Source organism: Sminthopsis crassicaudata, chromosome 6 (assembly GCF_048593235.1).
Source record: "Sminthopsis crassicaudata isolate SCR6 chromosome 6, ASM4859323v1, whole genome shotgun sequence".
NCBI classification, from domain to species: domain Eukaryota; kingdom Metazoa; phylum Chordata; class Mammalia; order Dasyuromorphia; family Dasyuridae; genus Sminthopsis; species Sminthopsis crassicaudata.
Genome location: NC_133622.1, coordinates 14,833,855 through 14,849,516, shown reverse-complemented (window position 1 = coordinate 14,849,516; position 15,662 = coordinate 14,833,855). Strand labels below are relative to the sequence as shown.

Sequence of the window (15,662 nt, the reverse complement as noted above, 5' to 3'; positions counted from 1 at the left end):
ATATACATGGCTAGCTCAGAATCCTGCATGTCAAGAAAGTAATAGTTAAATCTAGCAATTAAGGGCTGAAAGGGAAATGGTCTGTGGGAATAGTTTTTCTCCTACTTCCCATCAACCAAGAGACAGCTTTGTGAACTTTGAAAGATCAGAAATCTCCATTGGAGTCAGAAAGCAGTATTTGTACTAGAAAATAAGAGGCATATCAGCGAAACACTTTCAAAACCTGCCAGTGAGCTATACTTAAGGAGATTTTCATCAGAACGACATGAGCAATTAAAATATTTCCCATAATCAAGAGTTCTGAATTTATTTTTTGACCACAAATGATTTCTAAATTGGAAGTTATTATTTTCAGAGACACTGTTGTTTCAAGAAGAGAAGGGATCCCTCTGATTTTGGATAAGAAACAGGGAGGAGTTCTGTAACAACTTTCCTTACTACATAACTGTTTAGAAAATACCTTTTCTTAAAGATAATTGTTTATCTGATAACCAACAGAGAGCACACTGATAAGGACTCAGTTACCATACTACAAAATTTGACCCTTAAGAGTTACCCTAGAAGCCTAATCTAGGTTAGAGAAAAACCCCAGAAAGCACACTATTTTAGGATATCTCATTATTCATTATAAAGAATTATTTAATAACTAAACTAGGGATGATTTTATGATTGGAAACACTACTCAACAATAAAACTTTCTTTACTTGCTTAATACTTTGTATACACCTAACCATATTAATCGTTTGTCAATATAAATACTACAGATATTTTCAAAAATACAACTTTTATCTAAATAATATTTTGTATGCATTTTCTGAGAATCTTAGAAGGTATCACCTTATTATTAGATAAGACTTTACTTAGGAATAGGATGAAGGAGAACAGAAGGTTGTATCCCAACATCGGAAAATATCCCTACAAATTACAGTACTACAATGGGGGAAAAATTATATCCTGCTATTCTATACCTTTATTTTGTGCTTCCTGATATCAGTGTAAAGATTCCAATTTTGATATTGAGTCAGAACACTGTAGCCCTGTGTATTATTGCCCATTGTCGAATACATTTTCCATCTCTCCTTTTTCTTATCTTTGATGGAGCTAATAAGCATATTTCAGTTAAAGCAATAATTTGAGACAATTAGAAGCAATAGCATAGTCAAGCTTTGGAAAGGTTATCTTGCAATGTCATTTTACAGACTAATGTGCTCCCCCACTGCCATGTTGCTAGTGAACAGACATGTGTTCACAGGCCAGTGTGCTTCATCTGTGGTGACTTTGATTTATTTGCTCTGTAAATTGGGGACTGAAGCAATAATAGAAAGTGACATTAATTGTTTAACAGAGTCCTCTTTGTCACATCCATTGCTTTCTCTGGGGTGTTTGATTGTTGAAACTTGTACAAAAACTAATTGAAATTGCCATGATGAGGGCTAGTGTCCACTCAGCTTCTCACTTGGGAATGTCAATACACTTGAATGTCTGTTTAAATCTCCAACTTGAAAGATTTTCCAGCAGATATCTGGCTTTCTTATATATAGTAGAATAGGATTAAAGAAAACTTTGAAGGTCTAAACAAAAACAACTTTTAAAAAGAATTTTCCGATTAATTATTTTTGGTTTTCTATATTTTAAAAAAAGTGTTTTAAAATTCAGTTTCCCTACCTCTATTAAAGAAAAGAAAAAGAAAAACATTACACATAATCAAGAAAAATAATTCCCTTTTTGTTCACATCCAAAAACTTGTATCTCATTCTGTATCAACTCTGTCATGAGATGAGTAGCATTTTTTATCATTAATTCTCCAAAATCATGTTTTATTATTATGTTACCCTTTTCAGAATGATCAATTTTTATATCATTGATGCTACAGTATAAAATCTTGATCTGATGATTATTGATATTATCATATACACACTATAATTCATCTGGTTCTACTCATTCTACTCCACATCAATACATCCAGATTTCTCTCAAACTGTCTCTTTTTTTTTGCTTATTAAAGCATATAATTACTTTCATTTCTTATGGTTTGTGTTTTCCATCCCTCTCTTGATGACACTCCCTGAGTTTTCAGTTCTTTGCCAGAGTGTAAGGATTTGCTACAAATATGTTTGAACATAAAGGACCTTTTATTCTTCTTAGGATCTCTCTGGGGTATAAGACCTAGCGGTACAATTGCTATATCAAAAGGCATGCACTGTTTAGCAATCTGGGGGACATTGTTCCAAATTGCTTTGTACAATCGCTATAGCAATTCCCAACTCTACCAACAGTACATCAATAGGCCTTTTCTCCCCTAGTCTCTCCAATATTTCTCTTTTTTTTCAGTCTTTTTTGGTCACCTTCTCTAAGTTCATGGATAGAGCTTAGAACCTCAGAATGGCTTTAATTTGTATTTCTATGATCATAAGTTATTTGGAGCATTTTTAGAGATCTAACTAGCTTGTATTTCTTCCCTTCAAAACTATCTGTTCACACTCTTGGAACATTTATCAACTGGGGATAGTTCTTAATATTAAAAATTAGAATCAGTCTTAGAAATGAAACTTATTGAATAAATTGACTACTAAGACTCCCCCCCCCCCCAATTAATGATTTCCTTCTACTACAGTAAATCAATAAACATTTATTAAGTAGGAACTACTTGCCAGGTATTATGCTAAACATTGAGGATAAAAAACAGGCAAAAGATAATCCCTGACTATAAAGAATTTATAATCTAATGGAGACAACATGCAAATTAATAAATACAAAGTAAGTTAACTAGATGCAGGTTACTTGGAAACAATTAACAAGGTGAAGACTACTAGATAGAAGAGTATGTGTTGGGGAATAAGGTATAAAAAGACTAGAGAGGCAGACCCACCCACGGCCTTTTGCAGTAAGCCAAGTGTGAGTTGATAAAGACCTGATCCACAGGGGTAGTAATTTTGGAAGAGAAAAAGGGACATATTCAAGAAATGTTGCAAGGAGAAAATCAACAGTCATTAGCAACAACTTATATGGGGGATATGGGTTGAGAAATAGTGAGGAGTATAGGATGAGAGATGGGGGAGATGGTGCTGCCCTGTACAATAAAAAGGAAGGAGGTATGGGGAGAAGGTTCATATCCATTGGATTTGATCATGAAAGAACTTTTTATTTTTTATGTAATAACTATTTTTTTTTACCTGTGATCCTCTCTGCTTGGCTGTGGACTTCTTTTCCTCTATCCATTTATCTGAAGAGTAATTTTCTACCTTGATCCTTTAATATGCTTTTAATATCATTTTTTTTTAATGTACACTGTGTATCCATTTGGAATTTCTTATGTTTATATATAGTGTGAAAAATTGCTCCATTCATAATTTCCATCGGATTGCTTTCCAATTTTCTCAGCAGTTTTATTATTATTGTTATTATTATTATTAATAATAATCATTATCAAAAAGTGAATCCAAGAACTTGGATGTTTTATATCAAACTCTAGGATAATAAATAGGTCTACTTGTTTCTGCATATTGTATACATCATCTTTTTTCACTCATCACCCTCTCTATTTTTTAACCAAATACCAAATTAGCCTTTTTTCTTTATTAGAATTTGAGATCTGGTATTGCTAGGGCCCGTTCTTTCCAACTTTTTTCATTATTTTCTTTGAGGCTTTTGTCTTTTTAGTTCTTCTAGATAAATTTTGTTAATTTTTTATTTGGTAGTTTAGTATAACATTAAATACATAAATTAATTAGGTTGATATTGTCATTTTTCTTATATTGATCTACTTATGAACAATTAAGATTTCTCCATTTGTTTAGATCTGTATTTCTATAAGCACTATTTTGAAGTTAGAGTAATAGGTTTTCTTGTTAATTTCAAGAATAATTTTGCTGCAGCAAGCTCTGCTCAAGGACTTCACAAAATCATCTCTCTACTTTTATACATATCACCACTATTTAAGTAAAAATAGAAACAATTATGTTTAATTATGTCTTATAAATGAATTATGACATGATCAAATTCCAAGGTCTCTACCATTGTAATGAATATGTTGTTTTTTTATGAATCATTGGCAAGAACCCATGAAACATAGTTAATTTTAAAGTACTTTTCCATGTACACTTTCCTTAGAATTATACTACATTCATAGAATGCTATTTGACTTTGTGATTTTAAAATATAACATATAGTATACCTGGAATACCAACCATAAATTTTAAATTATATTAGTGAAAAAAATTTATAAATATTATTAAACTTTTGCCTTCAACTATGCCTCCTGAGAAATGAAGCATATTTATAAAAGTATAGAATGTATAAAGAAGCTGCTTGATTTAAAAAGAAATAGATATTCAAACTATATTTTATCAAATGTAATAAAAGACATTATTCTAGAGAGGATAATATTTATCTTCAATTTAACTAGCATTTCATTATAGTTATGTGACGAATGATTTTATAGCTGACTTCATGATTAGACTTTTTGTAGTAAAATAATAATAATAATAATAATAATAATAATAATAATAATAATAATCCTCAGGTACTTGAAAGGCAAGTTTTATTCATGATCAGAATGTGTTTTTTTTTTAATTTTAAAAGTTTGTAGAATTTGGAACTGGAAGAAACCTTAGAGATTACTGAATCTGACTCTTATGTTACAAATGAAGAAACTGAGATCCAGAGAGAAATAATTCATTTTTTTTTTTACAGATAGTGGACAATTTGAACCCATATCTTCCCACTCTCAAATGCTTACTACTAAACCATGAAACTGACTACCATGTTCTAATCTGAAAAATAACTTATATTTTAGAGAACCAAGTATTTCAAGGCATTAGTTTATTCCCATATATCACACAGTCCTATAAGTATATGTGTCCAGATTGAAAAAAAAAAATCAACATTTCCACCACTGATTAAATATTAATCTATCCCACTTATGGTATATAGAAACATTACAAAACTTAAATAACAGTGGTATCATGCCCGGTAAATAAGTCATTGACAAAGTCAGCTTCAAGAGCAACAGAATTGATAGATTGATAAAAATCCAAAAACAAAGCCCTCCAGATCAGTCATTACTATAAAGGTGGATAGAAATGCTGCCACGGCCTCTAAAGACACAATGAATTATAAACTCGTGATTTTTGCTTTTGGACAAAAACTCATCAGAAACAAGGGGAAACAATTTTTATATGAAAATGGAATGTATATGTGATAAAGACTTGCCTAATTTCTCTAGTAATACAATTTGATTTTCTGATTAGCTGTCTTATTCTCTTATTCTTGTAATTTTGTCAGGTCAATTAACTGGAGTTCAGTGCCAGAAAGAAAGGAAGTCTGGCTATTGTTGGCTTCATTACATGTCAGCAACTTAGGTGCATTTTGTAAGACAATCTGTGCAGGATAATTTAGCCTATAGTTGTTAATATTATAGCATCAAGTTTGAAGTGTGGGCATATGTGCATGTGTGTTTTGAAATTCTTTTAAAGAAAATCAACAGACCAAATAAAAGAGAAAGAACTGGTAAATAAAATACCAATACAAAGATTTTACATACATTCTTTCACATAATAGGGAGGTGGGAAGGATGAATAAAGGAAACATAAAGAAAATTACATTATCGCACACTTAAAATTTGCACCAATAGATTTTCAGTTTTGTATGCAATCATCTTTCTTTGTCTGTTTTACCATGTTAAGGAAATACTAGTTTTATTTCTTAAGTTCAGAATCAAATAAAATTTTAAGAGAAATGAATTGTTGGGTCAAGAGGAAGAAAATGATCTTTCCTGAACTCAATTGCAAGTGAAAAGTAGAACAAAGGGAAACGAGTCCAAAGTTCTGACTCTGAGGCCCATAGCTGACCCTTTACTTCATATCCGTAGCGAGCAATTAACTTATTTCCTTATCTGTAAAATTGGTGTAATGTTTTAAACCTCACTTTGCCTGCCTGTGAGAAGGAAAGTGCTCGGTAAACTTTAAAAAGCCTTTGGAATATGAACTATCATCATTGAATTTATTGAACATACACTATGCACTTAGTCCTGTGACAATGACTATAGGCTTCAAACAAAAGCTAAATAAATACATGCATCCTGCTCACAGGGAGCCTATATTTCAAAAAGGAAAAGCAAGCTTATCCACATGAAACCATTTGTCAACAAGACTATATTATTTAACCACATTCACATTTAATAACACTGATTCAGTACTAGGGTACCAAACAAGTTAATTGTGTGGTACCATAGAGAGCTAGCTTCAGGGGCAAGAAAAATGGACTCACCTTTTGCCTTTTACACAGGAAAAGGTTCTGAAGTTGGTGTCTATGGGAAAATATCATGGGGTCCATGAATTTGAATAAGAAAAAAAAAAGACACCTTTATTTCAATTTAATCAGTTTCTGTATTTTAATCTGTTTAATCTGTTCTCTGTATTTTATTTTATGTATTTAAGTAATATTATGAAAAGAGGTTCATTGGCTTAACAAGATTGCTAAAAAGCAGTTAAAGATTAAGATATGTGTGTTATGTGTGTTCGGTCATTTTTCAACGGTATCTAGATATTCATAATCGTACTTGGAATTTTATTGGCAAAGATAAGTTTGCCATTTCCTTCGCTAGCTCATTTTACAGATGAAAAAAACTGGGCCAAGCTTGAGTAAGTCACTTTCCCAGGGTTGCACAACTTGTAAACATGTGAGGTCAGATATGAACTCATAAAGATTGCTGATTCCAGGTTGGGTCCTCTGTGCATTGCTATTATGATACTATGCTATTAATAATATGCAATTATTGGTATTTATATATATATGTATATATATATATATATATATTAACTATATGTATTCTTTCTAAGACTATAAACTGCAGGATAGTCACTGACCCCCATTGCCCTGGAGATTCCTCCAGTTCTTCCCTTCCCAATGCTCCCATGTATGGGGTGATGGTCTAGTTATTTGGAATTTAGTTAAAAATATGGAACATCCATTAAAGCCACTCTGGTCAATACATAGACATGATAAAAGTGCAAAATAGCCTGATTCCAACAATCAAGAGTTCGAAGTATATAATAAGGTTCCAGTTGTGTTGTCTAGACCACGAGGGGAAATGAACTTACCAAAGGAAGATATTCATGTGGGCTACTGTTCTCAAGAATTGCTTCCTCTGCACTGGCACATTTGGATAAACCTAGGCTCCTTCTCTGATGATTAAGCACTTCTTTCCTTCTCTTTCTTTTTCTTTTTCTGCAGAAGATAGATGAAGAGAATGAAGCTAACTTGCTAGCAGTTCTCACAGAAACATTGGACAGTCTCCCTGTGGATGAGGATGGATTGCCCTCATTTGATGCACTGACAGATGGAGATGTGACCAATGACAATGATGCTAGCCCTTCGCCTATGCCCGACGGCACCCCTCCAACTCAGGAGGCAGAAGAGCCGTCTCTAGTAAGAACCCTTCCTACTGTTTAACAGGAATTGGAGTTGCCTCTGGCTACCCGCTGCATGGGTATGATGTAGCAACAATAAGGTTTGGATTCTTAATTTAGACTGAAACAACAACAGACAAATCTGAGACCGTACAGAGTATAAAATATTAAGAATTTCTCCCTTTAAAATGTTAAAATACAGTCTTCCTGAAGTTTTCCTGGTGTTTTTCAAATGTATAAACCAAACACACACACACACACACACACACACACACACACATACACACAATCTAGATAGTCAGTATGATAGGAACAATCTATAATATTTTGGATAATAGGTGGTGAATTTTATTTGCACAGTTGATATAATTTGGTTCATTCATTAAGCTGTTGAAAAATGAATTATATTCCCATTCCTAGCATAGAGCTTTACAAATAGCATTAACTCAGGACAGTTACTGCTATTTGTAAAGCTCTATGCTAGGAAGTGAAAATCACACAAAGGCAAATAACATGTCATTTCAGCCCCCAAGGGGTTTACAGTCTAGCAGGGAAGATAAGTCATGTATACAAGGAATATAATGAAAAGAAATACAAGGATGAGTGTCTAAGAGAGTTATCAGCAAGGTGAGAATTATTGAGCTTGTACTATGTGTTGAGTATTGGGGCTACTGATACAAAAGCAAGAGTTCCTGCCCTCAAGACACTTAACATTCTACTGAAGATATGGGTAAACCAAATGTGTACTTAGAGAAATATTCTATAAGGAAAATAAGAGAGAGAGAACCCCACTATTTGGGATTATTAAAGAAAGTTTCCCAGACAAGGGAATTAAAACTTGAAGGAAGAAAAGGATTTTGAAAAGAAGATATGAAGATAGAGTGCTTTTAAACTGGGATAGATGGATGAAGAAATATAAAAGATTTCAAGAACTGGCTACTATTCCAATTTGACTCAGATATACTGTTTATTAGATAATTTACATGAAATATGGCTAGTAAGATTGTTTGGAACCAAATTGTGAGCACTGTAAATGCCAAGCTTAGGAGGTAGATATTTTATCCTATACGCAAAGGAAAGATTTTTGAGCAAGAAAGGGACACGGTCAGGTTTGTGCCTTAGAAAGATTATTTTGGTGCTTGTGTAGAGGATTGATTAGAGAAGGAAAAGGCTGGAAGCAAGGTGTTCAATTAGAGCGCTATTACAGTAGCCCAGGCTAGAGGCGATGAGGACCTGATTTAAAGTGGTGACTGTGTGAGTCTGAGAAGGTAACAGATGCAAGACATTCTGAGGATGGTAAAATCAAGACTTGCCAACTGCATGATGAAAAATATATAGATGATTCTCGGATATGGGTAAGTCCATGAACAGAAATGAGAAGGCCAGGAGACAAGAGAATGAATTCCATGTTGAGGAGAGATGCCTTTTATTGACAAATCTGCTTGGATCTGATTTAGGAATGATAAATATTTTCCCATTTTAAAATAAAACTAATTAGATTTTGTGACATTATCTGGGGGTTACCTCATAAGCTTAAAGAATCTCAGAGCTGCCAGCTGGTCTGGTTTCTCATTTGACAAATTAGAAAATAGAGATCCATAGAGAGTAAAGGACCAGGACAAAGCCTCATGGATAGCTAATGGCAAGTCTTTGATTTGAACCCATGCTCTCCCTATACATCCATTATCCTGCTCTCCTCCCACCCCCACCAAATGTTCATGATGCTTCTGTTTTAAATTCAGATCACTCTCATTTCTTGTTCCTGGACTATACCTTCTAATATATTTCTTGCTATCTTCATTCATTCCACCTTTACAGCTAAGTCAGAGTTGCAACTTAGATTTGAATTTAATTTGGAGATTCTTATGAAATTCTTTGTAAAATTTGGCTACCTCTTCATCCTCTACAACCATGTTGGTGTAGGTGCTGCAGATATTTTCAAAATGGCCATTTTTCAAAGACATCACAAGTATTGCAATATGAGAAGATTAAGTATCCCAGGAAATAATGACTTTTGTTACCACTTTTTGTGCAATAAAACTATCTTTACCAACTCCTTTCCTTCTTCAAAGAGTATCTTTCAGCTCAGTCAGCCATTTAGATGTAAACTCCTTCTTATAGTTCTTCTCATTAAAAAAATAGTTTAGGTGTTCAGTAAGAGAGATGACTCTGATGTCATTTAAGGAACATCTATAGCTATATGGATACACATACATACATATAGACATATTGTATATAAGTATACATATAATATATATACATACATATATACATATATATGTATATATAGTATACATATATACATATATATGTATATATATGTGTGTATACATATATATATATATATATATATATATATATATATATATATATATATATATATATATATATAATAAAGAAAAGAAGAAAATGGAAAAGATCTGCAAGGATTTTTGAAACCATGATTTCAACATGAAGAACAGAACAGTTACTACATTTGGACTCTAGCATCATGGTCCTGGGTTTATTTATAGAGCAGATAGAAATTACACTAAAGAAAACAAAGATGGAGAAAACAACCAAATTACAACATATCTCTGAAGTACAGATAGATGCTTAAAGTGACACAATTGATCTTTGAAAGAGTGGTCAAAAGGTATCTAAGGAAGGGGATAATTCCAAAGTCAAGAGGAAAAATATTCATGCTTGTTTAAGGAAAAAGAAAGAAAACTTCAAGAATCTGCCTATAAGGCTACTTCCCCATTTTTGCAAAATCTTTATGAGATTTATTTATTAATCAACTAACAAGCATTTATTGAGCACCTACTATATACCAGACACTCCTATTAGAGCCCTGGAGTAGAAAGACAAAAATGAAATAGTCCCTGGGACAGATAGTACAAGTGACTCAAAAGTAAATAAAGAAAATTGTATGAATTGTTTTCAAAAAAATAAAAATCTTTTAAGATCCCTGACATAAAGCCCAACTTTCCTAATGCCAGAATTCTCTCAGTAGCATTTTATGGCTGTGAGACATACCTGACAGTCTCTGAAGAATTTAGAATATCAAAGAAAGCAGTGAATAAATAGTTGAGCATAGCTGCAACATGTAACCCATGAGAACCTTTGAGAACAAGAGTTAACAATATGTGGAGAGATATGTAAGGCAGGAAAAATAAAAAAGGAACCAGTAACAAGGAAAAGGAATGGTAGATGGACAAATAGGGTACTCTGCTTGTATTCTCTCAATGCCACAAGAAAGCAAGGAAAGCCATTGGCACATTGGGTGGAATTGGACAAGAGACTCATGGAATTAGCAGTTATGGATGATTGAGACCCGCATGATTGAAGAGAATCTCTAAACTCATTAAATCAGAGATCCATTGGAGTTTTTTGAATCAGAATTTGAGAAAACTACAAAATATCCAAAAGTTGATATCTAACAAGTACTTGATAGTTTGACTGGATTATAGAAGAGAGAGTAGTCCTTGAAATATATATATATATATATATATATATATATATATATATATATATATATATAAAAGTCATCAACATGGGGTTGGTACTTGAAACCATACTGATGAGTTTGCCAACAATAAGAGAGCAAATAGATTAAAAAAAAAACAACAACACTAGGGATTAATAATGGCCCAACATAGTAAAAAAAAGGAGCAGTCAGATTAGTAGGAGAATGAAGAAAGAATAATGTCATGAGAGCTGAGGAAAGAGTGAGTATCCAAGAGGAAAGAGTATTCATCACTGTCAAAAACTGTCCAGAGAAAAAGGAGAATGAAGACCGAAAGTCTCATGGTGTTCTCTTTAATAAATATTAGGAAAAAGCTTTTGTTGAGGTACAGGCTTAAAAAACATATTTGAAGGACTTTTTGAAATAGGCAGTGAGGAAGTGGGGGTCAGCATAGATGTTGGAAAAAAAAAAAGAAGTGATGTTATGGAGGAATTGTCATTTTCCTAATCCTTGGTATATGTGACTTCCTGCTTTATTAACTAGAGCTATGTTTCATTTCTATATCTCAAGTTCATTTTTGTTTCATTTGCAACACAGGACATATCATATACAGTTATAGAGTGTCATTGTTCTACAGACCTTCATATCCTCCCTATACATTTTAAAAACACCCCAGAACTTTAGGAAGCAGACTTTGCATTTGGAGATTTCGAATCTAGACATGGAGATGATAACATAGGATGTGCTTCAATTCTGAGATCTTCCATAGATGTATATTCACTTTAATACATGGTACCTTAGCAAAGTGCACTTTATTGTTAGGTACTCTATTCCATTACTTTCACGGTGACTTGAATGTTCAGCATTAGGTAGTTAAGAGGAAGATGGCTGACTTTGTTGTCTTTGGAGGGAAGTACAAGTAGTCTGGTAGAGAGAGCCCTACAGTGAAATCCTCCCCTGTCACATTCTAACTGGGCAACTGGGAACTATTTGCCTCATCTCTGTGTTATTTAGTTTCCTCAACATGTAAAATGCAGAGATGGGTCTAGATGGTTCTAGCCATACCTTCTAAGGCTAAGTCTATGATCTCATAATTTACCTTGGCCCTTTCTATTATAATCCGTTTCCTGCCCTACTCCCTCTTCCCATGTAGCTTATGGTATTCTAAGTTTTAACAGAACTGGTAGATGCAGTTCAAAATAATATATTCTTCCACCCAGCAATAAGCACCTCAACTGGATAATTGGATTTCTTTCCCTATTTCTCAAATTCTCACAATCATCACAAAAGCTTTTCTTATTGAAATGAACTATTGCCTACTAGTAGTAGTGGGTGGGGAATTCCCTATGGGGAGGGGGAAAGTCTGTTTTTTCAATAGCTTAAGAAAAACCAAATAAAAACCAAAGGATTCACCAGCCCCCTTTTGCCATATAGAATGTCAGAAAAGGAAGCACTTCCATGAGCTTTAAATACAATTTCAAAGCCTTTATCTTAAAGATTGCTTTTATTTAATCTTTTTTGAGTGCTCTATTTGTTCAGATTGATGTAGCTAATTTTAAGTAAATATGTTAAAAATTCTAATAAAGTCTTGTAATCCTTAAAGATGCCTAACTTTTCTTTCTTTTCCCCTTCCCTGATATTTTTCTAGCTTAAGAAGCTCTTACTGGCTCCAGCCAACACTCAGCTAAGTTATAATGAATGCAGTGGTCTCAGTACTCAGAATCATGCAAATACTAATCATAGGATCAGGACAAACCCTGCGGTTGTTAAGGTACAAACTTAATCTTTGTATTAAGGGGGGAAAGTAACAAAGAGTTTTATGCTTTCAGTCATGAACAAGCAACAGATCTATATGTAGTACTCTGACTAACACCTGAAAAGAGTTCAAAAATGTCAAACGTGGAATAAAATGGGTTCCAGAAAAATCACTTAAGTTACTCTAAATAGTTTAAATTTTGCTTCAATTTGGGGGTGGAGGAATGGAGAAGTTGCCTTGTCTGTTACTCTTTGTCTAGTATACGATATAACTTTTTCTGATCTGTCGGCCTTTTTTATTAGTAACTCAAAGATATAAGATTATCCTTTGGGCAGCTGTCTACCTGAGAAAGATCATTCTAGGATCTGAGAGAAAGATCTCGATCAGCTATTAATTGGATGGAAGGCTGGCAATGACATAATTCTGTTAGCGGGCTGTATTAAACAATGTTTGTCTTGCCGTTCACTGTAACTGACAACGGAGCGTTTAGGGGTACTTAAGAGAATTGTGGATACTGGGCCCAAGCAATCAGCAGCAAATTAAGGTTTAAACCAGCCTCTTTTTTTGGGTTCACAGTAAAGGCGCTGTAGGGTCTTGTTAGTTACATGTTGCTGAGTAGGAACATTGAAATGTAGGAGAAATGAAATAAAACGCTGCATAAATGTCATTTAGGAATTTTAAATGTAATTTTCTTTCCTTGTTCTGCAAACAATTATTCACAGCTCATAGATCTAGTACACTTAGACTGAACACTTCATTGAAAATCTCATCTCTTCAGAAAACCTATATCCATTCTGATAAGGTTCAGTTCACTAATTTTACTTTTTTTTTATGCCTTGTTTTTAAGACTGAGAATTCATGGAGCAATAAAGCGAAGAGCATTTGTCAACAGCAGAAGCCACAAAGGCGTCCCTGCTCAGAGCTTCTCAAGTATCTGACTACAAATGATGACCCTCCTCAGACCAAACCAACAGAGAGCAGGAACAGCAACAAAGACAAATGCCCTTCCAAAAAGAAGCCCCATCTCCAGTCTCAGCCGCATCATTTGCAAGGTAGGCTTGGGACTTGAAGGCAACCTACTGATTGAGATGTCAGTGTTGAGGCCCTGGAACTCTGTGACTCTGAAAAAGATGTGGTGCTTCTATAAGGTTACGTTGCTGCAGAAAATCAGAAGCACTTCACTGCAGAAGGAAGGACCAGTGATAAAAGCCATCTCTTCCTTGGGAATTTTTTAACATAACTTTTTAGAGCTATTATGTATCTAAATCATAACTCACAAAAGGAATCGGAAATGTACGCTGGCGTGCTGGGGATGGCAGGGATTAGGAGTGAGGGGAGAAGTAGTGAGTAAGAATTACAGCATCAGGTAATATTTATATGGACATTATAAAGATAACTCTACCATATTGGTTTAGCCAACTCATTAGTGAGCTTGTTTTTTTTTTTTTTTATTAAGTAGGTTAAAGGAAGGTTTTGTTTTTGTTTTTTTTTTTTTTTTCCCCCAACAGTGTAAAAATAGAGGAAGCCATGGTTAATTTGCCATATATTCCTTGGGAAACAAGGAATAGTATCTTTGTAGTTCCTCTCCTGAATGTAAATGCTTAATTTTCATTGAATTACTTATGTTTTCACTCTCGATAAGATATAAAGCCTTGATATTAAGGACTATTTAATTTCCTATCTTGGAATTCTTCACACTTAGCACAGTGGCTGACACATAGTAGGTGCTTAGTAAATGCTTGTTGCTTAATTGATTGATGCTAGTTGGTATTATAACCTTAGGAATAAGCTTTTCAAATCTTCATCTTTTCCCCTTTCTTTCTAAAATTTTGATTGTCCAGACTAAACTGAACATACGACATCAGTTGTCTTTTTTTATCTAGCCCTGAGCTCGAAGAATTAGTAGTTCAAGTCAGACCTGAAAGATTTTTTGAATCTGTGCTCATAGATTTGACTTGGATCCAAGGGACTTGGATTTTGGTTCTGGTCGTGTCCCTTTGTAGTTACTCTGGTCATGGACAATTCATTTAATGTGTCTGAGTTTCAGGTTCACGATCAGTAAAATGGGGATAAAATATTTGTACTACCTACCTCACAGGGCTGTTGTGAGGAAAACATTTTACAAAACTTAGGACACGATAAAAATACAAGTTATTGTTATCATGAGTAATTTTCAATTTTTTTTCCTTTTACTGTCCCAGACACAGTATAGGTTTATAGTCCTGAGAGAGCTTGTTTGAAGTTACTGTTTACTTTAAAATATGCCTGTTTCCCACTCTGATTCTACCTGTAGAACTTGTTACAGAACAGTGGAAAGTGGAAAGAGGTATATTCTGAAGTGGCAGGTGTAAAGATACCCTGTTTTTCTTTTGTTTCCTATAACTTCCCCTTCCAGCTACAGGTTCCCAACCCCTGATCCCTGTTTTGAACCATGATAATTACATCCAGGTATGTTAATTGTTTGGGGGTGGTGATGGTGGTGGTTGTTTTGTTTTGTTATTTTTTTTTAAATAAACATTTTCATTCCCAGGCTACCAAATTGCTATTCCTTTCCCCTTCCTTCCCTCTCTTGTATAAACATACTATCTTTGGAGACATTTTTTAATACTTGAAATAACCTCTCCTTTAGCCTTTCCATGATCCCCAGCTCTTAGTCACTTTCTATCCATCCCTTCCTCTTTAGACCCTGAAATAAAATTCACGTTCCAGACCACTGGGTTTCTCACTGACCCACGTTCATGCAAACTTGGAGGTTCTCCTGCTTTTGAGGGGGGCAGAAATTAGGAGATGAAGTCTGTAATGGGCAGAGTAAAGGGTTAAGCAGCATCATTTCTCATGGACCATCCCCAGGTCATTCTTTGATTTTATATCCCTTCCAAGATGGTCCATGCATTTGGCAAAGCAAATCTGGCCATCAAGTTTAAGGGAGTGCTTTCCTGCCTGTTGATCAGAATCAAAATAGTTTTGTTTTCCCTCATTCTCTTTAGAGCATAGTTGGAACTGGATAAAGTGATAAATTCACTGAATGTATTATGAGTGGCTATTGTTG

The 15,662-nt window shown here is 34.1% G+C and overlaps 1 protein-coding gene across 8 annotated transcripts in view; it reads left to right on the top strand.

The window, feature by feature from the left end:
- The window catches only part of PPARGC1A (PPARG coactivator 1 alpha), a 755,048-nt gene that overhangs the window by 704,786 nt on the left and 34,600 nt on the right, over positions 1–15,662 (top strand). For 7 of the 8 annotated variants that reach the window (XM_074275736.1, XM_074275734.1, XM_074275730.1 and 4 more), the window contains 3 exons: positions 7,234–7,428; positions 12,506–12,628; positions 13,461–13,665. In XM_074275736.1, coding sequence (XP_074131837.1) covers positions 7,234–7,428; positions 12,506–12,628; positions 13,461–13,665 — 523 coding nt within the window. The remainder of the gene's footprint in view (positions 1–7,233; positions 7,429–12,505; positions 12,629–13,460; positions 13,666–15,662) is intronic. The other variant, XM_074275737.1, reaches the window with a different exon arrangement.